This window comes from Zalophus californianus, chromosome 17, assembly GCF_009762305.2.
Source record: "Zalophus californianus isolate mZalCal1 chromosome 17, mZalCal1.pri.v2, whole genome shotgun sequence".
Classification (NCBI taxonomy): Eukaryota; Metazoa; Chordata; class Mammalia; order Carnivora; family Otariidae; genus Zalophus; species Zalophus californianus.
Window position 1 is genome coordinate 15,049,113 of NC_045611.1, and position 25,459 is coordinate 15,074,571.

The following is a 25,459-nucleotide window of genomic DNA, read 5'->3' on the forward strand; positions in this document are numbered from 1 at the left end:
ACAGAACAATAACAATGTGCATAACCGCATATATATTTTATACACGGATGTAGGGGGTGAGAGGTTGTGAAACAGAGAGCTTGGTAATGCAAATGTAGTAAAAATTAAGATCGGGGGAATCTGGATAAAGATATATAAGAATTCTTTTTACTCTTTACTTTTCTGTAAGCCTAAAATTATAAAATCAAAAGTTTTTAAATAAGGACAAATTTAAAATGAAACACAGTAAGATTCCTAACACCTCTAGTGCAATTATATAATTTTCCTATTGTTAAGTACTCGCAATTATGCACATTACTGCATAAACATCGTAGATTGTATGGAAATTTCATTTACTATTTATTGTTTTCAAGTTCCTAATGAAAACATTAAATAAAAACAGAGCTCTCACCAGCACTTGGAGTTCCCCTCCACACAAAGAGCCCAGAAATCAATATATTACTCGTATTTATTAGTCTTTGTTTTAGTCAGGGTTCAATACAGGTGAAGGTTTAACACATGTGGAAATTTCTCTTTAGGCTCTGATTTTGATTAGATTATGGGAAAGAAGGGGCTTTTTATGTGTTTGTTTTTAATAAATCTATGATATTCGCACTTGTAATCCTATTTGTCTTTCAAAAAAGCAGACTGTGTAGTGGAGGGGGAAAGGCAGGACGCTGGATACAAAAGATGGAAGAAAATGGGGCTGCAATTGTTGATGCTGGCGCAACATCTTCTCTCTAGCTACAATGACCTGCTCGCCAGCCCCTGAACTCCTCATTCAAACTCCTGAACTTCCTTCCACACCCCTGGGTCCTCTCCGTCTGCCTGCTCCTACCCATCCATTCTGCCAGGAACAGATTAGCCTGCTCCTTGGAGCTTCCCCAGTCATTCAGCTCAAGAATGCTTCACACCTTGGAAGGTCCAGGATATTTAATGCCCTGCCCTACTATGTGGTAGTGGGTCATTCTAAACCCTGCTGATCAGGTATGAGTGTGTGTTGTGTGTGTGTGTGTGTGTGTGTGTGTGTGTGTCATGTCCCTAAAAAAGATCATAGAGGGGGATCATTTCTTCTACTCTTTTATAATCTCTCAGACAAAGCAGCGCTTACAACTAACAGGTGCATAAGAAACAGCTGCAAAGCTCCACATGCCCCAGAGTTTCCAGTGCAAGAATGGGGGAAAGAGTTACCACTGAGTAACCTTGAAAAAAAATTGCTGAGAGCGGTGAAATGTTTCTGAAGTACATTTAGAGTCCCCAGAATATAAGTTTGCATTTGTACAATACAACTTCCCTTTTCAATGAGAATTCACGTACATTATTTCATTTCATCTTATTAGTATGATGGGATTTGTTCTTGATGAATCCACAGCACTACGGTTACCCATCATCATCCCATTATCATTACATGTTTATAGATTTTCCCCTTTATTACTCATTTTATTTTTTCCATCAAGTATATTTCAAATATGAGGTAGTAATTACCAAGTTCTCTACGTCTTACACTTAAAGTCTGCCATTTTCCCCCCGATCATAAAAGCAGTAAGTGCCTATTGTTGATAATCTTGAAAATAAAAAAAAAGTATGAAGGAAATAAAAATCACCCATAACCATCTCAGTATATTTATATATGTTTTAAAGGAAACCAGGACAGTTACAAAGGCTTTTGTGTTTTGCGTCCCTATCTATCGAGCTTCTTCTGTATCCTTAAATATTAATCAAGAACATTCCTAATGGCTATCCAGATTTCCACCACATAATCGTCACAGTTTACTTAATCCCCTCCTTATCTTTTAAAAGATGCATGGCAGAGATTCCTAATTGCCTTCATAATAACTGTTCTTCCTCGTGAACACAACACTCATTTTATCCAGGGCAGCAATACCCCCAGTTAAGAACGGCATCTCCCAGTCTCTACTGTACCCGAAGAGTCATGTGACCAAGTTCCAGCCAATGAGATGCAAGAAGCAGCCAGTGGGTGTGGCTTTGTGGCAAGCTCTTTAAAGAGCATGCGGCAGCGGCCAGGGCTGTCTGCAGAGATGCAAGGGAGGTGGGTCCCTACTGATCCTGGGGGGCCTTCACTCCTGCACCTGACTGCCCTCCTCTCAAGATAGTTATGTCAAGGAAAATGAAAACTCTAATTCATTTTAATCCACTTCTGGGGTGTCTCTCTAAGTCACAGCTGAAAGCTATGATAAAACAGTATTTTTGTCTGTTTCTTCCCCGCCCCCCACCTTCTACTACCTTCATAGTCTGTGTAACTTCAAAAACTACAGGACCAAGCCCTCCTATACAAACCAGATGTTCTGTGATCAACCTGAGACAGAAATCCGGCACAGGGGACTGGCACGGAGCCTTCCCTAACCTGTGGATAACACGCCCGAGTCGAGAAGCCTGCAGGGAATGATATGGGCGTTTGTTCGTTTCTACTGTTCCTACAGCTCCAGCTGAGAGTGACCAAGAAAGCTGCCCCTCTCTGGTTCAAGTAACTCCCATAAAAGAATTCCAAAGTTGCAGGCTGCTAGACTGCTTGGCACACTCTCCCATCTGGAACACAGCCAGCTAGGCGTGGCAGAAGCCTACAAGCTTGGAATGGCGTCTGGGCTCTGGGTCTCTTTCTCAGGGTCTGAACGCAGGCCTGCAGGGAAGTCTTCCACCCAGCATAGCTCCTCATGGAAGCCCCAGCACTACCAGGCATAGCCCGGAAGCCCAGGGGGTCTCCAGACCCCAAGGGAACTTTGCTGGAACACACAATGGACAGCCCAGCCTACCAGGGGCCAGGACGTTCACTCACACAGCAGCTGGGCTGAAGCCCCAGTGCAGTTTCTACTTGGTTCAAGGAACTGGAATCACAGCTGTACCTAGAAAAGCTGCTTCTCTACTCAACAAACCATTTCCCCCACAAAAACAGCAAAGTACTAGAAAGCCCTAATGTAGCCCAAACTTCAAGACTGGTATATATTAGGGCTCAGTGAACTACCTGCTTAAGTCAGGTTTAACGAGATGACAATGCTTTAATCCTACTGCTTAAAACAACGGCTGAAGTGTGCAAGTCAAGCTTCCAGCCTTCGTGAGAACGGAACGGCGAACGCGATTTCATCATTCTCAGGGGATGCCACGGCCTGACTAGTCTCGGCACCAGGATTCCAAACACTCGTGCTCCTGCAGAGTTTCAGAGCCACGGAGGAGCGGGAAGACGGCGCTGGGCCCGTGGTGCCTCCAGGCCACACCCAGGCGATGCCAGACAAATGCATTCACTTTTGAAACAAGCTTACTTTACTGGCCGAAAGGGAAAATGAGCCAGAAGCCCTGTGAAACCAGGATCCTACGTACTCTGTTTTACCATAATTTATGGGACAGTCTTCCTACTCAGAAACTAAAGACTACTGATGTTTCCTAAAACGCCAGCACACAGTATCAGAGGTTTTGGCCTAAAGCAAGTCTTCAGATGATCTGGGTGCAAATATTTCATTGTTACGGTAAAGGGCTAGAGCAGTCTAGAAGCGAATTCTCTTGTTCTCTGTAAATTTAGACTTCTTCGGCTAGAAATGGCTTAGGGGTCTTGGCACTTGAGAACCAAGAGAGAATAAGACAACAGTGGGCGCTTGCTCTCACATTTCGGTGTTGTCACAGCGTGCCCTGGTCAGCCTGCTGTCCCCAGCCTTCCAACCACTTCCTCCCCACGTGGTGCCGCCCATTAGAGTTTTATTAACCAAATGCTTGAGGGTTTGTGTATATTTATGTTACCTCCTCTTCTCTCCCTTCTGTTCTACCCGGGCACGTTGGGGGGAAAAAAAAAGTTATGATAAACTTTAATAAAAACAAAATTAAAATGATTAAACCTTTCATATCCTTTAGAGATAATCTCTCTTCTGCTGGCTGGTCAAATCTGGAAGAAAACAAACGCAAACCATAAAGCTTGCTGCTGCTCTTCCCAGCCACTCCCCCCCTTAGAGAAACAAACAGAAAGGCTGCCTGTGGCCAGATTTTTAAAATAAATTAAATCTGTCCTCACACACGGCAGCCAGGTGTGGTTGAAAAATTCTTTTCAAATATCCGAGATATATACCAACATCCTTCCCTCTAGGGGTCTTTCAACATGAGCCTGACAATCCTAAGAGGAGGGGGACGCTAAAACAGTTACTGAAAAAGAGTCACTATGTCCCAATTAGCCATGTAAAACCTGTCTTACAAAAGGGACCCACACACACACACACACACACACACACACACACACACACACACACACACACACACACACACACACACACACACACTTCTACATTCCTGATTAAAGCAAAGCCCAGAGGAAACAGTACAGTATGGCAGAAGTCTCCCTGATCCGCCTGGGGTCTGGGCACATGTCCGTGGAGAATAAAATGGCTGAGGAATTAGATCAGGCCTGTCTGTCAAAGGATGGCTATACACGCACATCAGAGCCGGGTCACTGGCCCTTCCAGAGTGGGCTAAGGACCTCTGGGCACGCAGCAGCAGGGACACCAAGAGAACAAAGGTGTTAGGGCACCGAGCCCTTTTTGGATTACAGTAGCAGGCAGTGAAATGAAATTCCCATTCTAGAAATGCACATCACAATCTTATACACCGAGCTCTGTGGGACGGGGACGCACGTCAGAAAGAAGGTGGAGGGTGGGAGGGTACGAAAGGTTCCGGTCCTCTGCCTGGGTCATCCTCACACACACCCTGCCCAGAGACAGGGTCTCATTCTTGTGCTTGGTGTTTACATTGTAGCAGAGACAACGCATCCTCAAGTCAAAAGGACAAGTCTTTCCTGTGCTTCACACTCAGGCGATGAGTCACCAGTTAAGGATTTTGTTTTTGGAGAAAAAAGCTGCTGACCCCTGGGCGAAAGCAGAGGATTCCAAAGTGCTAGGCTGAGCCCCAGGAGCAGCCTCTAAGCAGTTCAGGGTCAGTGGTGCCCTTTCTACCTGCAGTCACCCCTTTCTTCGCTGCCCCGCGGGGTGATGGGGAGGGACATAACTCCCATCTGAACTATGGTGGACATGAAGATTTCCATAGCAACCTGACTAGTGTCGGTCATGCCGTCACCTCCCTTTCTCAGACCTTGCCAATGACTTCCCATTTTGACAGGAGCAAAATTCAAACCCCCATGCCTTGCCAGGGCCCAAGGGATTGGGCTGACTGAAAGGCATCTCCCCGCCCTCTGCCTCCCCGCCAGCCCTCTGCCTGCCCTCCTGCCCTGACCCCAGCCGAGGGGCTTTGGGCTTGCTGGGCCCCTGCCAGGACCGCTCTCACTCACATCCTCCCGCTCAGCTCCAGGGTCACCTCCCCAGAGAGACTTCTTCCGGGGCACCTTATATAAAACTACTCCACTGTCTCACTCAGCCCTGTCTGGCTCTATTTTTACAGCACCTTGCACACGTGATGTTCTGTATTTGTTTATTTGGTGTCTGACCCCCCGACGAGAAGAAGCCCAGACTCTGCGCTGTCTCCTCTGGCAGACTCCCCAGAGCCTAGAGAGGTGCCTAGCCATGCTAAGGACACGTCCATGTTTGCAGGGCTAACAAACCCCACTTCCGGACTCAAATCAGTTCCCTCTTCACCAGCCGTAGTTCTTCTCTAAAACCAAGAAAGTTCAAATCTTGTCTTTTCCCTACCTATGCCTTATCTTTACCTCTTCATTTCCCAAGTCTACGGTACCTGCTCCTCCCCCTCGTACCTTCCCTTTTCCACCCTTTTTCAAGAACTGTGGCCCAATTTTCATTTTGTTCTGAGTTTTATTGCCAACATAGCCATTGTTGTTGCTTTGTTAATCATTCGAGACCCACCAAGCCAAATTCCAGCTAACGTCTGTTATAAAATTCCAGTTGTAAGACCATAAAAATGCCCGGAGTGGACACAGTTTGCATGGCCAAGGGCGGGGCCGCATCCTCCTCACATCAGGGCCTCACAAGGCTCCGGTGACAGGCTGGAACCACTCGAGTAAAGACCCCTGCCCCAGCTGACTGGATTAGAGCTGCCCTCTTCACTCCTGGGGGTTTCTCAATGCTTTTGGAACTGACTCACACAAGAAACTCACAAAGGACTCTGAAAGTTGGGAAAACCAAGTAAATTACCGCCAAGCATCCGAGAAGACCCAGGCTTGCACTCCGAAGCATGCAGAGTCACAGGTAACTGTTGCCCCTTTGCTCGTCTCAGTCTTAATGGGTTTCTTCACTTCCACACTGAGAATCGTGCAATGGACCACATTCCCTTCTAGATATGAAAACCCCTGTCTCTGAGGCAAAGTGCTACTTATCCCTTGGATGAGTCAGTCAACCCACAGCGAGGAGGGAAGACACAGAGGGCAGAGCACTGCCCTGAGCCTTCCTTGGCTCCAACTCCCAGCTTAGCTGCTGTCTGGAGCTGCATTGTCCATGAGAACTTTCTTCTGCTCTCTGTAGTGTGCAATATGGCAGCCGCTAGGCACATGAGGCACTGAGCACAGACAGCCCAGAACACGGGGCACCTAGAGACTTGAGATATCTACACTTGGCTGTGCTTTACACCGCTGCAGGAAAGGAAAGCCCTTCTGGAGGTTGGCTTGGAAGCCTGCATCCCAGGCTCACATTTGGAAAGATCAGAATTGGGAAGGAGGATGTGCCCACCCTATGGACACATGGGGATAGGCCCTAAATGAAAGTTATTAAGGTGAAAACCTCTGCACTGGGGTCTTTAGATAATGTCAAGCATGGAGTATCCAATGTGGAATAAGGTAAAAGCAAAGAATAACAAGTCCTTCAGGTACTTCCAGCAATCCAAATGCTTTGGACGGAACCCCAACCAATTCACACCATATAGAATCGTCTGCCCTAACAGGTCATAGAATACGGCAAGGCCCTGGGGGCATTTACCCCAACCAGAGCAAAATAAAAACAAACAAACAAACAAAAAACAAAACCAAAAACCCAGGGCTACCCAACATTGTCCACAAATCCCATGAGTTCTGCTTGCCCCTGAAAGCACCAATGGGCAACAGTAAGGAGTCACTATGGCTATAAATCCCTCCCGCACACATCTTCGACACAACCAGCTCGCTGGAGCACCCAACAAGGGTAAGTTTTATTGACGCTGAGACTGTCAGGTTTCACGGGCATGAGAATATCGCTGCACAGGGCTGGCTGGTGGTTCCCCGGGGTCCCCCCAGGAGGAGGTTTGAGTGGAGGCTGTGTCAGGACAGGCGAGAAAAGATGGTGACTTGGGCTCAGTGGGCATGGTGCTCCGACCCCTCCCCAGAGCTGAGAAGTTTCCTCCAGCACTTCTGCCTCCCTCTGGCGTCCCCTTCCAAGGAGCTGGCTCTGCTTCCTCACAGGCCGGGGGCCTCAGTGAGGATGGAGGCTGGAAGCTGTGGGGGCGCTGGGAGGGACTGACGTCCTGCGTCTCCTCGACTTCCCTTCACCCCCGTGTCCACCTCCACTCCTACCCTCCCTCCACATCAAGACCACGTAAAAAGGAACATGAAACAGGCCTTGGATATCCTCAGAAAGCCCAAGTTACAGACTGAATTGTGTTCCCCCCCAAATTCCTATGTTGAAGCCCTAACCCTTCAGCTGCTCAGATGTGAGTGTCTTTGGAGACAAAGGCCTTTGAAACGGTGATCAAGTCAAAGGAGGCTGTTCGGGTGGGCCCTGAACCAGTCTGACTGGTGTCCTTATAAGACACACACACAGATGCCAGGGAGAGGGACGCAGAGGAAAGGCCACGTGAGAACAGGAGGCGGCTGCCTACAAGCTGAGGACAGAGGCCTCGGGGGAAACCAAACCTGCCAATAACTGGATCTTGGACTTCCGGCCTCTGAACGTCAAGAAAACCAATTTCTCTTAGTTAAGCCACTCTGTCCGTGGTATTTTGTTACGGCAGCCCCAAGCAAACTAAGGTGGTCCAGAAGGGAAAACTCTGTCCTAAGCTCAGGATTTTAAACCACTCAAAACAGTGGAAGAAAAGAGCACAGATTCTTTTTTTTTTTTTTTCCGACTTCATGAGAAGACGACAGTTTGGGATAAAATTTTAAGTTAAAACAACGGGTCTCTTCCAAGAAAAATCATACACTGTCCAATTTTTAATATTCTAACTGAAGCAAAGGTCAAGGATCTTTTAAAAGCAATCAATAGCTCCTTTTGTTAACATATACACCAAAGGTCTCAAGATAGTCTTGAGGTACAGACTATAAAAAGCCCTTCAACATGCACTCTGAAAGACGCATCTTTAGAAAGCCCGATCAAACTCCCTCAACACTGCTAAGAGGCTTACATGCCTCTCTAAAGCATACTGCTCTCATACGGAGAAAAGGTAGCAGAGAGAGAGAGATGGGAAAGCAATAAAGAACATGCCCACCCGGCCTGGCAGAAAGCAGGTAGGGGGTGGGCACCCTGTTCTTTAAAATGGAAGCCAAAGAACGTTTTAGAAAACGCAGCTCAAAGCCAGCCTGGGCCTGCCCGAAATCTGAGGGATCCCAGGGAGGTTCCCAGCCCTGCCCAAAAGAACTTTCTCAATTATTCTATAAATCTGTACTGTCCACCAAGGTAGCCATAAGCCACGTGTCCCATTAAGCACCTGAAATCTGGCTAGTATGACAGAGAAACTGAATTTTAAATTTTCATTTGACTTTAATTGGATTTAAGCCTGAACAGCCCCATGTGGCCACAGAGGCCATACTGGACAGGCAGGCAACGTATCTGGAGAAGTTCCCTTGTGGCTCTCGAGGGACCCAGGGACCCAACAATCAGGGAACTATGGGCAGTGCTTACACTGATTTGGAAGGACAGAAAACTTTTCACTTCTAGTTGATGTTTAAAAAAAAAAAATCATATGTGGCTATAATTCTCATAATTGGGTCACAGTTTGAAGGGGGTTCCTTAACATCTCTAAGTCTGAGAAGCCTTTGAGCTATTTCTGTAAGCAAAGGGATGCATGTTCTAGTTTCCTCCCTGGCCCCCAACCAAGGTCAGGAACAAGTTTAATATAGAACCTAAGTAGCCCAAGAAATGGATTCTTTGCACATTTCTAAAGGCAAGACAAATACAAGTCATTATTTTCTCTTGAAAAATACATTTGGGCAACACAAGAGGTATTAAGTGCAGAAGCTGGGATGAGGGATCTGCACACATGACAGGGCTGTTTCCTGAGACAGTGGTCACCACAAGGCCCCTCTCCTCAAATGAAATCCAGGCACAGAACTCCAGCCCCCAAAGCAGCAAAAACACCCCCTCACTGGGTAGCCATCCATGTTCTCCTCAAGGTCAAGGTGCACACTTTCAGATTCCTTGGATACCCCTTTGCAGAGGTGAGTTGGCATACAGGTTTCACTAAAGTAACACTTGGTGTGATATGTCATTCTAAGTCTCCCCTGGGGGTTCCTGTGTTTTGGGGCTCTCGAGCATGCCCTTCAACAGGGCACCACCCAATGCTGACCCTCAAAACACACACACACACACACACACACACACACACACACACAACTCTAATTCCAATAACCACCAGCAGGTGCCTTTTTTCTTTTTTTTTTTTTTTCTTGCAGTGCCCCTTAGTAGCAGCCTCCCTAGAAGGCAGTGGCCATGATGCTGCTGCCTCTCAGAGTGGGTCACACTGGGTGGCCGTGAGGGCACACACTGCTACCTACCCAAGAGGACGGGATGCAGGACAACTGAGAGCCACCAACCAAGAGCAAGGCTAACCGGTCCAGCAGTGTGCAGCCACAGGGACAGCCCGCTGTCCGGGGCAACGTGTGCTCCAGTGGTTTATACTGAAGTAAGACAAATAAACACATCCCTAGAAGCTTTGAACATTCCATAAAAACAAATCAACTAGTGAATGGCAGATCTAGAATAGGTTTTGAATAATTTCTAAAAAGGTCAGTGTCTTGGTGTGGATGTTAGTGTCTCCTGGAGAAGACAGAGAAGAAATAGATGACACGGGAGGTTGGAGGCTCTGGACCCACTGCCCAGGCGACTACTATGGTGATGTCCCATCCTCTTTAGAGAGACCCTTCCAGACCAGGAGCACAGGAGAGCAGCGAAACTGGGCTTTGCACGTGTTCACCTTCCAACAGACCAGATCATTAGCTTATTTTGCAGAGAGCAAACAGAAAAGTTTAATTGCCCTTAATTACCCAGTTCAAGAAGGCTCCAAGATAATGGCTCTCAGATTTCTTGCCTGGTATCAACGTAATTTCCCTGACTCTGGCTTCATTATATTCCTAACTTAGAAGCAACAGCCTCTCAAAGATGCCTTTCCGTAACAGACACTGAAGTTCGAGAGCAGGCTGGGCCGTCACCACAAAGGTTTCTTGTCTGAAGAGTCAGATCCTTGGCTTCCACACTGGTCTGGCGGGTGTGGGGGGGGGAGGTATGCGAGGAAGGAGAGGGGAGGACACACTAGCATATACTTAGAGGAAGGACTGAGACGAGGAATATGTAATCAGAAGCCATCACAATTACAAATGTAAATGAACAGGCAATTGGCGCTGACCTTTGTAGATTGTTAGAGGACTAATTAAGGCAAATCAGGAACTCTGTTCCAACAGAAAAACAAGACCGTGTACACCCTAAGAACTCCTCCTGTCCTTTCCACGTAGATGCAAAATGCAAGAGAATCAGACAGTAATCAAACTACAGATGCTTTCCAGTGACAAACAGCAAACTATCTCCATGAACAAAAGACAACCAAGACTTACTCCTTGGTATACTGTGAGTAACTGCACTGGTGTCTTTATCTACAAGCACCATGGATAAGTGAGCTCTTGCCATGTGCCTGACGCTCTATCAGACTCCACAGAAGTAGATCCCACCCCTGAAGCAGCCAGAGACCTGAATTACAAACTTTTGTTTATTTCAAAGCCAAAGCTTTAAGAAAAATACTTTTCAAAAAGAGAAGCAAGGTAATCAAATGAACAGAACCAAATCACATTACGCCATAAAGTCCATTTTTTCCTTTAACAATATCATACTCTCCTTCGTGCTGATCCATCATGATCTCTCTTTATCCATGTGTTGTAAAGCATCTTTCCCAAAAGCACACTGAAGTTTACAATCCTATTGTCTATACAGTCCTTATCAGAGAATATATTTAAGACAGATAAAGTCACATTTTCTCCACTCCTCCATAAGTGCTTTAAATTTCACTCCAATGTGTTTGATGTGCTTTTACGTGCAACGTCTTTAGTTAGAAATATGTTGTCCCTGTGCCTTCCCCAAGTCCCATCAACAAGACACAGCAAAAAGGGAAAAAGAAAGAACATTGCTGTTTGGTTTCACAAAAACAATGCTTCAGAATTACAGAACTGGCCGTAACATGTATCAGTGCTATGGGGAAAATTACACTAAAATTGCATATAATTCAGCTACTTATGAAAAAAAAAAGATATACTTCATACTTAGTATGAAGGGCAGCCTTATGCCAATTTTAGAAAAATAAAAACAGAACAAAATGAGACAGTTGAAGAGAGAACATTTTCTTACTCTCTTAAGCTATAGGAGTTCAGCAAACCTTCCTGAAAGTTGATTTGAAAAAATAATCCATCAAGGGAAGCCAGTGAGTGTTTCAGTACGGGTTGTCACCAGATCCCCGTCATCACTTGGCCGGCCCCTGCCTTCTGACCCCAGGAATTCACGACCTTGAGCGCCAAAGATGGGTCAGTAAAGGGGGATGCCAGCTTCCGCCCCAAACAAAATATTCTCTTAGACTCCCAACAGTTGTGTCCTCTGTAATCTGAGTCATCATCTGATCACCTCGAATGCCTGGGCTGGCATCTCGACCAGGGAATCCGCATGGAGAGATGAGAGGAGACGTCAGCAGCGTCCCCCGCTCACACACAGTCTTGTACACAGTCGGCATGCGATCAAGAACCGTTCAATTACATCTCGGCAAAGTTTGGAGATCTAGGACTATGTGAAGGAAAAAGTAGTGAAGGCAAGGGTGAGACTGAAAAACACGGAAGAGGAGGAAGAGGAGAAGGCAGGCGGACAGCAGGAGCACAAAGGGCCTCTTTGTCTCCTTGAAGCTTGGGGCACCGATAGAGTGAAATTAACTACAGTTTTACCTGGGAGCCAGAAATGCCTTTTTAATAAGCAAAGAGGGAAGCCGATCCTACACATGACCCACCTATGAGCGCTTTCCATCTTTCAAGAGCTCCTGGTCAACTAAGGGGAAGTAAACAGCCAGTGACAGGAACTGAGAGACATAACCCAGTGTGTCAGCACCTAACAACGGGCTTTCTCTACCTCTACCTGCTTGTGCGGATAAAATGAGAAGACCAAATCGCAACAAAGTCCAGACACTACTTGGTCTTGCAGAACATACACTCAAGTCAACAACCACACAACCAGGCCAGGGGAGACTGGGAGGTGGAGGGAGACCTCACCTGTTTAAGTTACTCCCTCTGCTCTGAGCTGTGTATTTCCAAGTCGTTTTTTAAATGGGAAGGCCCACTGTGTGTCTGTCTGTCTGTCTGTCTGCCTCTCTACTGTGGGGGTGAGGGTGGCAAGCATAACCACAAAACTGTCACACTGGGTTAAAGATGATACAATACAGGACGTGGCTCACCCACCGACGTAAGGGTAAAGCTTAACCCCACGCAGGACCACGTAGGGGACAGTAGCCTAATTATGAGCGCACCTCCAACAACCGAGACTTGGCCCTCTGGTGCAGGGCAGGACCTAGATGGTTTATGTCTGGCCATGAGGCCTCTCTGGGGGTTACATGATCGGTGACAGGGGTGAACCCTGACCACGACCACAAAGAGGTGAAGGGCAGCGGAGACCTCCAGTGTTTCCTTCTCCATACTTCCAAATTCACCTGGGTTGGCAGACTATGCAGTAAGCTGGACTGACTGGAAAACATACTGACTTAAGGGAACAGGTAAAATTTGAAAGGCTGTGTTTGTCCACCATCGGGAAGAAACTCTTCTAGTGTTCTCTCCACCAGCCGCAGCAAGGGAAGTCTGGGTACCTGCAGAAGGGGACAGCAGACGGAGCTCAGAGAAGAAAAGAAAGGGATTTCTGCTGTAAAACTTTCTGGTGCGTGGACAGCAGAGGAGGAGAGGAGGGAAGAAAGACCACCGTCCTTTAACGAGATGTTGACAGGAGGCCAGTAGAGAAAACTCTAAACAGCACACCAGTTACATGCAGCTCACAGTCAGAACAAGCAGAGTCCCCAAAAGGTGCTCAAAGACTCCCCGAGGCTATTCCTTACGCCACACGAACGACGTTTCCCGCTGAAGATTAATGTCCTGACCCTTACGTGAGAGAAGAGAAAACCAGGAATATAGGATCAAGTCTCTGTTGATAAATTTGAAGTTGATGACCTTCGGTGTCTTCATTCTGTGAGGTCCACAATGTCCCTTTTCTTAAAAAACATTCTTTCAAGAAGTTAAAAGCCAATCCCTCGGGGGAGGGAGGATATATTTTAAGATGAGTTGTCATAAAGGGGTTTCTGAAAGGGCACCCAGTTACTTTTAATGTCAGTGTGAATATTACCTAATAATTTGTCCTTCTGTCATGACTGAGGAGTAGGGACGTAGCTGGAGCTCGAGTGGGAGGAGGGCGCAGGGTGGGGAGGGAGGAGGGTGGAGAGCAAAAACATGACTTCAGGCCAAAGACAATACAAAAGGATTTTGAAATACAGAAAGGAAGTCTATCATCTAGACTAAAGTTGCTCATACACTTCAGGGGGAAAAATAACTCCTAATACGCATTAAACGAGAGAAACCCAGAAGGCAATGGTGTAAGAAAGCAATTCCAGAGCGGACTGCATAAATAGAAGTATTACATTATAAAACAGGGAACTGTTTGTTCCAGTCCATAGACCCCGGGTGAAATGGCAGCTGTACACTATTTAGTTTGGGGCACCTCATTAATAAAAAGGGAATTCTGAGTAGAGTGAAAGAAAGAATTGAAGGGCGAAAGGGACCAGCTTTTAACAGAAGATTAAAACAATGATGTGTGCAGAGCTGGCAAAAAAAAAAAAAAAGAAAGAAAGAAAGAAAGAGAAAGAAAGAAAAAAGAAAAAGAAAAAAAAATTTAAAAACAACAACAACGGAAAACCCAACCCTGAAATAAATAGGTCTGGGTGGAGGAAGGAGAATCCTGTAAAACGACTTTACAGCAAAATAATGGGAACGGCAGGATCACACAGAGGCCAAAATGTGGAGGACGGGGACCCCCACAGCCAGATGGCACAAGGGGACAGATGGGTCTGTGGGCGCCGGTCTCATCCCCCGCTCCTGAGAGCACACACACGGAGAGATGTGCACACACACCAAGCAGAAGCCCCGGAGATTACGACACGTGAACTTTAACCAGCAGGGGCATTTGAAAATCAAACGGGAAAGGACAGTTTTGCAATGACCCAGAGGTGACGAAAATTATCCTGGTACCCAAGAAATGAACCTGGTTCCCGAAGAAATGATTCACCCAGCCTGCCAGGAAGACTGGCCTTTCCATGGTGATAATGAAACCTCAGCTACTCCAGCAGGGAGGACATAGTCTCCCACTTCCGGATATCCGGTCGTTTCATTTACTTGGAAAAAAAAAAAAAAAAGAGCAAAGGAGCAGCTGTGGGATGGGGGCAGGGCAGGGGGCACAGGGGTCAGGAGGGACACCTCCAGGAAAGAACGAAGCTGAGAGAGCAACTGATCTGGCAGGGCCTTCAGAGATTAGGAAATGTCTACTCTGGCAGAGGGCTAGCCATGAATTAATCATTTCTAGTACCTAGAAAATAAAAAGTTGTACAAGAAGGTAAATGAAATTATAAAACTCTACATGGCTCAGCGGTGATTAATATTTATAGAGTCAGAATAACGAAAACACTGAATATTAATATAACCCCAAATTATTATTTAATCATCATGGAAGACGGAGGGAGGGGAAGACTGGGGATGCAGGGGCGGCTGGGGAGTACGGTGGGGGGGGTGGAAGGATGGCGTGTGTGTGTATGTGCGTGTATGGAGTTTGGGGCGTCTGTGTGTTAGTCTGTGGGTAGGATGTGTGTGAGGAGGAGTGTGTGATTTGTAGAATGGTGTACTAGTGAAATCCTCACCTTTCAGAGTAGAAAGCCAACAGGGAATGTCTAAAACATAAAAAAAAGAAAGAAAGAAAGAAAGAAACGGTAGTAGAAGCACGTTGAGAAATACGGAAATAACAAGAGTAGCAAAAGAAACAAGTGGAAGTTGAAAGCTATTGCTCTGGGCAAGGGTATGTGGGAGAGGGAGGGTCACGCCATTTTTTCATTACATTTCTGTAACTTGTTGCCTTTAGAAACTATAAAAATGTGAAATTTGGTAAAATTAAGATGAAAAACCCCACTGGGCCACTACAGCTCGGTGGCAAACGGTGCAGCGGGTGATGGGCGGATGAAGGAAAGCCCTGAGTCTCCGGTGTGGCCGGCCGGTTTAACAGCATGCCACCAGGAGAATAAGTCTGGAGAGGACAGTGGTGAGCTCAGAGTCTATGCCGTGGCACCAAGGAGAAATCCAGGGAGCTACGTGACGGCATCTGGTAACGCCGGGAGAGCAAAGCTTTAAAAGCCCGGGAGCCAAAGGCCAGGGCCTAATGCCCAGCTGACGTTAGCATGTGGGGCAGACTGCGGACCGCGAGCCAGGGACAGGCATGGAAGGATGCTCATGAAAAGCAGGAGGACAAGAGAGAAACACAGGCCGGGGGCCCAGGGAAGGGAGGTGCGGGATGGGGCTGGGCGATACTTCCAGAGACCACAGAAAGAAAAGAAGGCGGCCTAGCAGGTAGCTACTGGATTGGGTAAATCCAACATCCATGGTGGCCTCTGAGGGTGGTCTGATGATGGCGGGGAGACAGGCTATGGGGAGCTGGGGCGTGGACTGGAACGAGGCGCCTGCGGCAGGAGGACAGGACCGGGGCGGGGGCAGAAAGTGGCGAGGTCCCCCCGGAAGGCCCCGACCCTTGGCAGACAAGCAGGCGGCGCGGGGCCATGACTCGCAGAGCCACCCTCGACCCCCAGTGAACACGTTTACACCAAGCGCTGGCTGTATGGGATCCTCTCGGAAGTTCAATCCTGGGGCCACAAACCGCCCACTCTTACCACCGGGCCTGAGATCATTTAGCATTTGCTTTATGTCCCTCCGAAGCAACACACTGAACGCGGAGTCTAGAACCAGAGGAACTGGGGGACAGAGGACAAAGCATCTCCAGGTGTCCTGTTCCCTGGGAAGCGGCCCGTGACACCTGAAGAAAAGCGGTGCTGAGTTTCTTTGGTTTAAAAAAAAAGGTAAGGATGCTCGCCATGTTCCCCCCGGAACACAAGGGTCCCCTGTGTCGGGGACAGGCACGAGAACCGGCAGCGGCCAGCCACAGGCTGCCCCCCACCCCCGGCCTCCCGGGCCCGCAAGACCACTCACCCGGCTCGGTGGAGGGGCACCTGCGGATGGTGAAGATCTGCCCCAGGTCCTCGTCCTCCTCTGGGAGGCCCTTCTGCAGCCGCTGCAGCTTGCGCAGGCTCTCGCTGCGCTGGTGCTTCATGGAGCGCACGTGCTGGAGGAGGTTGAGCTTGGCCTTGGTGGAGTAGTTGCACAGTACGCAGTGGTAGGAGCAGCTCTCGCCCTCCACTCCGCTCTCGTGCTGCTGCAGGTGCTGCGAGGACAGAGGAGCGGGACACGCTGTGGGTAAGCCCCTCGGAGCCCGCCACTGCCACTGCCCCGCGCGCCCACCCCGGACCGGCTGCAGCCCCGCGCTGAGACCCCTCCGAGGGGGGGGGTCCGTCGCCTCCAGCGCACCTCCCTCCAAGGACCAGCAGCCGGCGGACTCGCGTTCCCCAGCCCCCCCCACGCCCCCCCCCCCCCGTGGCTTTTCACAGGGCTGCTGCTGACGGATCGGACCCTCCCCATGCCACCCGGGTCTTCCCGGCACGATGATCAAAGCCCCCCCCCCACCACCCTCCAGAGAGTCCTGCTTTACTTAGACGAGGGCTGGCAAACAGTGGCTCGCAGGCCAAACCCAACCTGCTGCCTATTTTTGTAAATGAAGTTTTAACCGAACACAGCCACCTCCGCGCATCTGCGTAGTCTCTGCTTTCAAAGCACCAGAGTTTGAGTCGCTGCAAGGGAGACGGCCTGTCCCACAAAGCCTCAGCTATTACTATCTAGCCCTTTTGCCGAAAAAGTTAGCCAAACCCTGCTTTAGGTGACCGCCAAAGGGTCATCCTCCCTGTACCGAATCCCAGGTCACTAACACAAGGCCAAAGCTGCCGTCTGGCTTTTTCACAGGAATGACAGGTCAAGTTTTTATACTTAGAACCACAGTCTATGTGGAGAAACTAAAATTAGATTTTCCTTTGGATTAAAAAACAAAAAAAATGACAGAAAAATAAACTTCTCCAGACTGGTTCCCTGTCAACATCTGAAGGTCATTTGGCTGTAGTGCATCAGATGGTCAAAATTACACCCTTCCTTGTGTTTGTGTAGATACAGTACCGATTCCAGAACAAGAAGGACCCAAAGGTGGCAGACAACAGGCACACACAGGATTCAAGTGAGGGGAGCAAGGACAGGAGAGGTCATGGAAGCAGCTAGTGGACCCCAGACTTCTGTGTGCAGGAGGAGAATCAGAGATTATCCAAGGACAAAATCCACAAACTTTTCGTGCCTCTCTGAGAAGATGATGAAAGCTATGGGCCCTGTTCACTAACCACTGGGGAAGTGACATGCTCCTAGTATAGAAAGGATATGTCCTTCATTACAAATGACCCATTTTAGGAGAAGAGGGAATTTTTCCATTGACTGCACATAAAGCAGGGGAAACAATTCCAGAAAACTTAAGTCAAGGATCCAAGGTTACCCAGCTAGTTAGTGGGAGACAGAGAGAGAACCAGAACCAAGGTCTCCTATCCCCCAGCATCCTTTTGGAGGAGGAAACTCAGATCATGTGTTTTATGTGCTTACATTATTACCCCCTTTCTCTGCACCCACATCCCCAGAACCCCAGAGCCTGGTCCAAGGACCTACACAGAAGACACAACAGATGCCTTGGAAATAATCTGTGTTGTCCCTCTCCTTTCTGACCTGCGCTTGTCCCATTCAGGGCCCACGTCTTGAAAACTGTTGCTCATCCTGATTGGACAGCCTTCTTATCCAGATTATAATCTGAGACCCTGAGAAGGCAGAGCAGTCAGAGTGCCCTGCACTCCACCCAATATTAAAAATACCGGAGTGGCCCTACCAGCACTTCCTATCAAATGACACAGCTCTGAGGCTCAGGTGCTGATGGGTATATATTTTGCTCACTGGAAAAGGATGAAAATTCTGGAAGCACGTTTGAGCCTTACTGCAAGAGGAAATATGAATGCACCAATGTTGCAGATAAATCATTGTGGGGGAGGGGAGGGAGGAGGCCCAGGTTCTCAATCATGTAAACTGGCTAAACCAATCCATAATAACTCTTGCTCTGAGGCCAAGGTATAGGTAAAAATGGGAAGGGCTTCATAGTTACCAACAGAGAACAATCCCTTCTTTCGCCCCAAACGGGTGATGTGACACACTCAGGAGCAGAGCTTTGCAACAACACGATACCCCAACCAGGAACAGCCAACCTAGAACAATTTCTCAACCGGAAGGGGTGTGAAGAACCCGAGCTCAATGTTAATTGGTAAGGCAACTATAACGACTGATAATAAAAAGCTACTTTTCCGAAGGGGTACACGCACCCTGATGTTTATAGCAGCAATGTCCACAATAGCCAAACTGTGGAAAGAGCCAAGATGTCCATCGACAGATGAATGGATAAAGAAGATGTGCTCTATATATACAATGGAATATTATGCAGCCATCAAAAGGAGTGAAATCTTGCCATTTGCAACGACGTGGATGGAACTAGAGGGTATTACGCTGAGCGAAATAAGTCAATCAGAGAAAGACATGTATCATATGACCTCACCGATATGAGGAATTGGTAATCTCAGGAAACAAACTGAGGGTTGCTGGAGTGCTGCGGGGTGGATGGGGTGGCTGGGTGATAGACGTTGGGTAGGGTATGCGCTATGGTGAGCGCTGTGAATTGTGCAAGACTGTTGAATCACAGATCTGTACCTCTGAAACAAATAATACATTATATGTTAAAAAAAAGAAGATAGCAGGAAGGGAAGAATGAGGGGGGAAATTGGGAGGGGGAGATGAACCATGAGAGACGATGGACTCTGAAAAACAAACTGAGGGTTCTAGAGGGGAGGGGGGTGGGGGGATGGGTTAGCCTGGTGATGGGTATTAAAGAGGGCACGTTCTGCGTGGAGCACTGGGTGTTATGCACAAACAATGAATCATGGAACACTACATCACAAACTAATGATGTAATGTATGGTGATAAACATAATTTAAAAAAAAAAAAAGCTACTTTCCTTGAAATAAATTTGAGCTGATTTTTTTTTTTTTTAACGGTTTATCCCCCGTTTGCCTGGTCTGAGACAAGGCTCCTTGCAGAGGATTTCAGGAGGATGGAATGCACCAAAGCCCTGTTTTCCTGAGGCTGCAAGCCTGGGGAAGAGGAGGGTCTAGTGGGCTAGACATCAAGGAAAGGGATGAGCTTGCCCATGTTCATTCTCCCCGACCTCTCCACAAAGTGCCCCCCCCCCAAAATGCCAGAAAGTGGCCTAAGATACTCCTGGGAGCAAGGGTTTGGCTTGGGATTAAGGAGCAGGAAACTTTACAAGAGCCCGTACAAGGAAATGTGTACCATTGTGTTGGCTCACTGAGACCAAAAGAATTACATTTATTAGTTTCAACAACAACTGATGAAATACAAGATAACGGAGAAAACAGCCATGGAATCCAAAGCAATAAGTATTATCAAGGGATTTCGGTAATATTATCAACTATGAAATCAGAACAGGAATCACTAGAGCTTTACCCCCAAATTCCCATTACCTTCCTGTGAGACAGGATTTCCTTGCAATAAGGCACTGAATCTTAAACATAAAATTTTAATATGGATATGAAGGTTCCTTTCCAAATGGCTGGAGTTTCCAATCTCTGAGCCAGAAGAGAGGATTAACATGGCCAAAAAGGAGTTAGATGGGAGTTGAGATGTCAAAAGTCTTTTGTCCTCAAATCCATGGGCTCTTGGGTAACAGAACTATATAAATCCTCAATTGTCATGAACATCATACTGGGGAACTCCTGATTTAAAAACAGTACGATGAAAACGTTCCAAAACCATTCTACACTTGCACTCATGGTGGCCAATGGCAATCTCTTATGCCACGAGGAGTTCTTCTGTCTGCCATTTGAGACCCATTTTGGAAGGGAAATGGACACATGCCACAAACGGTAGAGGAAACGAGGTGAACAGAGCCAAGGCCTCCTCCCCTGATCCTGGTCTAGGGAATATTTAGTCTTCTCTTACAGGCTTGCACAAAAGCCTCAATTCAAAATTCCAAGCTGGCTTTTGAACTCCAGGCTCATTCTTTAACACACTAAAAAAAAAGGAAAGAAAAAAAAAGAAAAAAAAGTCCAGAATAAACCATTTTTTGGTTGTCAGGAAACACCTGCTTATAAAGGTTACATTCCCAACCCCAAATTAGGCTCACAACCTGAGTCTACCTGCGTGTCAAAGATCCTGTTCTTAACCAAATTTTACAAGTTCTCACTCAGTACCTCTCAAGCTGTCCAACCTGGAGCCAACAGGGACCCAAAGCTAGCAGTTAGGGTCCTGCCCTCTGTGACCTTCTCCACACCATCTGGTTGTTTCCCAGGTCTTAAGCTGGTCAACGCCCCGACCTGCTGGCCAGATGCCCTCTCCCTCCAGTGGCACTGGCTCTATGCCCAGGATTCCACGCGGGGAACCTGCCCCATCAGAAGCAGCAGAGGGCCTGGGACCGGAGAGGCCAATGGGGACTCCACCAGGGCAAGCCAGTCAGCCAAGGACATGCTTTCCCTGCAGAAGAGAGTAGATGTTTTCATTTGGAGAAGGAGAAAGTCTAATTTGTTCCTGACCCAGCTAATTAGAATACCCTCAATTGGGATCCCAATGTATTTAATTAAATTCACTGTAATATATGAAGAATCCACCAAGGCACAAGTCCCAGTGGAACACTCAATAAAGGAGCTGCCTCCTTTCAGAATTCTTGCTCTTCTCGCCAGGCAGGACATTTTTCTCCCACACAAATCCTCAACTCCCCAACCCTCACCCCTTCTACCACAGAGCCCTCCCATTTTGGGGGAGGGGGACCCAGGTTTTACTTTCCTTTTTCCACTTCTCTTTACTCTGCATTCAAGACTCTTAGCTGCTTACTTTGATCAGGCTGGGTGTACGGCTTGAAAAAGGAAACAAAGCAACAACTTCAACTGTGCCCAAGTGTGCTGTCTGGCACGCATGATTTGGTTCACATGGACCCCAAGAAAACCGGCTGCTATGCCCAGTGGGCAAGGTTTGGTTCTGATTCCCTTCTAAGTGTCTGCAACCCATCCCACACGGTGCTAACACACACACACACACACACACACACACACACAGAACACGCCCTACCCCAGGGCCTTAACCTGCAGATGATTAAGACCGTGACACTGGTGACTTGGAGGACATGCCAAAGGGATGTGAGGAGGGCATCCCTTTGGCTTGAATATCCTTGCGAGACTATACCAGCTGGACCCGTGAAAATCACGGGCTTACTCAAGAAAAACTGCCCTCTATCCACAAACTAATAATGATGAAGACACACAACCAACTAATAAATCAAGAAAGAAAAATAGACTTAGCTAAAGAACGGTGGCAACTGAGGTCTACCCCAACCCACTGGGGCCAGGGCCCTATGACCCCTTGAACCTGCCTAAGGGTTCCCGTGATTTTCCTCAATGTCACCGGCTGGTTTAAAAAGTGCTTGCAGAACACTGGGGTATATGAACTGCAAACATACAGTCCTTTCCAGAGAGAGAGACTTCCACACTTGGCAATACGATTTACTTTCTGAAGACTCAAAGAAGTACACTGACCTCTAAGAAGGAAATAAGTATCCAGTTTGACTCATTCATGGAAGGAGAAGAGCCCAACGATCTCCAACTTCTCCAAATTACCTCCATGTGGCAGGTAACAGACTGTCCTCACCGTGAGCAACCTGGAACTTGACTCAACACATACTGGTGGCCAGTACTTTATACCGAGAACAAGGGAGTGTGGATTCACTCGTATTGCTCAGGGACCTCTTCCCGAACCTCTTTCTGATCTTGCTGGGGCTCTTTTAAAATGCTTGTCCCATCTGGGTTTAGCTGGAAGGTGACACTCCTGTGCCCCAGACATGGAAACATCTAATGCCCCCCAACCTCCCTTCTGGGTCTGGCATGTTGGGGGTGGGGGAGGAGAAAACTCAAGAGAGGAAAAGCCCTCGCCGTAATAAGAAGCACCTCCGATAATGAGCCTGGCACGTAAATCCAAGAGCAAAAAGCAAATTAATAATTAAAAAAGAAAGGAGAGAAAAGAAGCCAACCCGCGTTACTTTGTAGCATTCGACCCCATTAATATGTTGCGCTCATTCACCCTGGCCAACAACTGGAAGTCAAAGGGAGGAAAAGAGGGCTCTTGTTAGAAAATAATTCATCGTGAAAATCAAAAAAATGTGTTCCTATTACTTGTTTCCCAGGAAAACTAACCAACTTCTGTCAGAGAACATTGATTTCTGTAAATCTGGCAGGGCCCCACTCCTTCCTCCTCCCCAGTGATAGAAACTTCTAACATCTGGTTCTTCATGCATGGAATGCAAAATATTGATCAGGTTTTGTCAAAGCCTTCCCTTTAAAGTAGAAATGGACAAAGTACATTCACACACACGCACACATTCACAAAAGAAAACACACAGGACTCATAATGAAGCTTCCTAAGGGGAAGAACACCTGTTACTATCAACACACCCTCACCTACCCCCTCACACTTTCCCATGCACACAACGCAGCTCCACTCCTCGGGCAAGTGAAGCTCTGTGATGCATGGGGCAAAGCAGCTCTCGGGCACTCCTCCGAGCAAATGGGCTACCCTAGGGGCTACCAGCCGCCTCCTGCTGAGCAGAGAAGAAGCCCCACAGCGGGCATGCAGAATGAACCCCAAGACACCTGTTGAGGTGCATCTGAAGTGCATCCAGCCAAGGGCAGGTGGAAGGGCCCCCCCAGTCCATAAAACGGAGGCCCCAGATGGAGGCAGCCACTCTCACATCGGGCCTCTGGAGGGGAAATTATGAACCACAGCCTGCCAGGGGCCCCAGCTTCTGCCCTCTGGGCAAGGACTATAACCATCCTCAGCACTTCCAGTGAGAAGGAATGGGAAGATGAGGGTCCAGAGTTAGTTTACTAACTCCCCACATCATGAGATGAAATAACGAAGGTGTAAGTGGATGCTGTGCCCGTTCATGACATTTAGCGCTGAGAAGACACCCACAGCGACTTGTTCTCTTCTCCTTACAGCCCATCCCCATGAGGCAGGTAGCCTTTGGCTCCTGTCCTTGGAGACACCCAAAACTCGGGAGAGGTCATGTGACTCCCCGCAAGGTCTCACGGAGCATGGGCGAGACAGGACTGGAAGCTGGGGCTTGATGCCAAGTCCACAGCCGCCTAGCTCCACGGCGCTGACCGCAGGGGCGCTCTGGAATATGAGATTCCCCACACCCAGGTAATTCACCTTGGATGCTTAAAAAAAATAAATCGTTGCAGGTGCAATGCGACCGGGAATGGAGGCAGTTAATTTTTTAATCAGTGGTTGTGTTACAGTTTCAAACTTAACGTCACATTCCTAGGAAAGCTTCCAGAAGGTCAACCTAAATATATATGTATTTTCTGTTTAATGTTGGCTTTTCACCCACTCATGCCCTCATCCTTGGCACATGCTAATTTAGTCCTACTTCACTGTCGGAGCCCTGCAGACACCATGAGATACAAGCCCCAACCATGATTTATAAGAGAAAGTGAAAGGAAGTAAAAATGTTCCCTTAGATCAATCCATTTAACGTGACTCTGACCTATTTTCTGGTTTCTAGGCCAGACTCCTTCTGCCCTGGACAAGCCATGAGTGTTCACTCTCTGTATCTGAGCTCCAAGGCCGAAGGCGAGACTTCCCATCCCTGCGTCTTTTCCCTTTCCTGAATGACATCTCCTGATTCAGAAGTCTCAATACCAGTATTTCCTTGAGAGACATACAGCACATCCTCAAAGGAAACTAACAACAAGAAATCCAAATATGGTCTCTTGTGGAATGCTGATGCCTTCCCGTACTAGATTTCATTCCCCTCTGTTAGGGAAACTCCAGAAAGGAGAGGGAGCTTACCAGGTATGTAGGGGTTCTCCCAAAGGAAGGGGCCCATCAGAGCATGTGGTCATATGTAAGCCAAATGAGGGCTAGTTTCCCTGAGGGTCAAACGAGCATCTACACACAGAGCTCAGAAGCTGAAGGAGGTATGTGGTGGGTGAAATCACAAAGTGGGTCCCACAAGGCTAACATCAAACTGACCACCCTCCAGAACCTACCAAAAGCTCCTAGGATCTGAAAATGACTCCTTCGCTAGGCTAAGACACTGGTTACAGTAACCTTCCCCACTTATTATGATGCATTTCTTTCCTAGCACTACTTTCCAGTTCTCACAGATAACAAATCCCAAATAAAAATAAGGGCTGCCATCTACATGCCACTCTAGGGTGTCCTCCTTCAACTTCATGCCAATATGCTGCCAATAATGGAGGTTTAAGGTGCACTCCGGATTGAGGCAGCCCAGTGGAAAACCCTAACCGTGCTACCCGGGGCAAGTTACATACACTGTGGGGTCTCCGTTTACTCACATGCAAAACTGGGACAATAAAAGAACTCAGGCAGAGCGCTGCTGGGAGGATTCAATAGGATAAGAATAATTCATAGGAAGTGCTTAAGCCGGTGCCTGATGCGTGGTTAGCCTTTATAATAAGGCTAGTCTTACCATTACTTTTCAAACGAGTTAAGGTTTGCGATTAGGAACAGAAATGAATTTACTGAATTTACCTGTTTGACATTTCTCTCCTTACAACCAACCCTGCCTGCCCCACACTCCCTGGGACACACACCCCCCAACCTCAAAGAGGAATCCCTAGCTGACAATAAAGAAAACTGTGATATATAGAAATTATAACATGGTGGGGACGCTGAACACACATAGGACCAACTTCTTCCTTGTAAGAGGTGCTTAATTTTTATTTTAAGTCACTTGCCCAAAGTCATGCTGCTGCTGCTGCAGGCAGAGCCAGGACCCACACCTCAAGCCCATGTCCTTGCCCCAGAACCATACGCCCATCAGGGTGTTGGCATAATGAAAACCCAGAACCATGTTCTTTACCATGTCTGCCAACATCCCAGGTGAAGGCCAGCTGAAGGAAGGAAAACCCAGCAGGAATGGCTCACAGACACCTCCCTGATGCCCTAAATCCGCTCTGAAGGATTTATTTCGATCTCCAGTCCCATGACAGTCAACATAGCAGAGACAACACATGCCCGGTGGTCAAAAC

At 47.6% G+C, this 25,459-nt stretch overlaps 1 protein-coding gene across 3 annotated transcripts in view; it reads right to left on the bottom strand.

Moving 5' to 3' along the window:
• Positions 1-25,459, bottom strand: part of ZFHX3 (zinc finger homeobox 3) — a 233,148-nt gene that overhangs the window by 80,280 nt on the left and 127,409 nt on the right. For all 3 annotated transcript variants that reach the window (XM_035724976.1, XM_027617570.2, XM_027617571.2), the window contains one exon: positions 16,364-16,595. In XM_035724976.1, the coding sequence (XP_035580869.1) occupies positions 16,364-16,595 (232 nt within the window). The remainder of the gene's footprint in view (positions 1-16,363; positions 16,596-25,459) is intronic.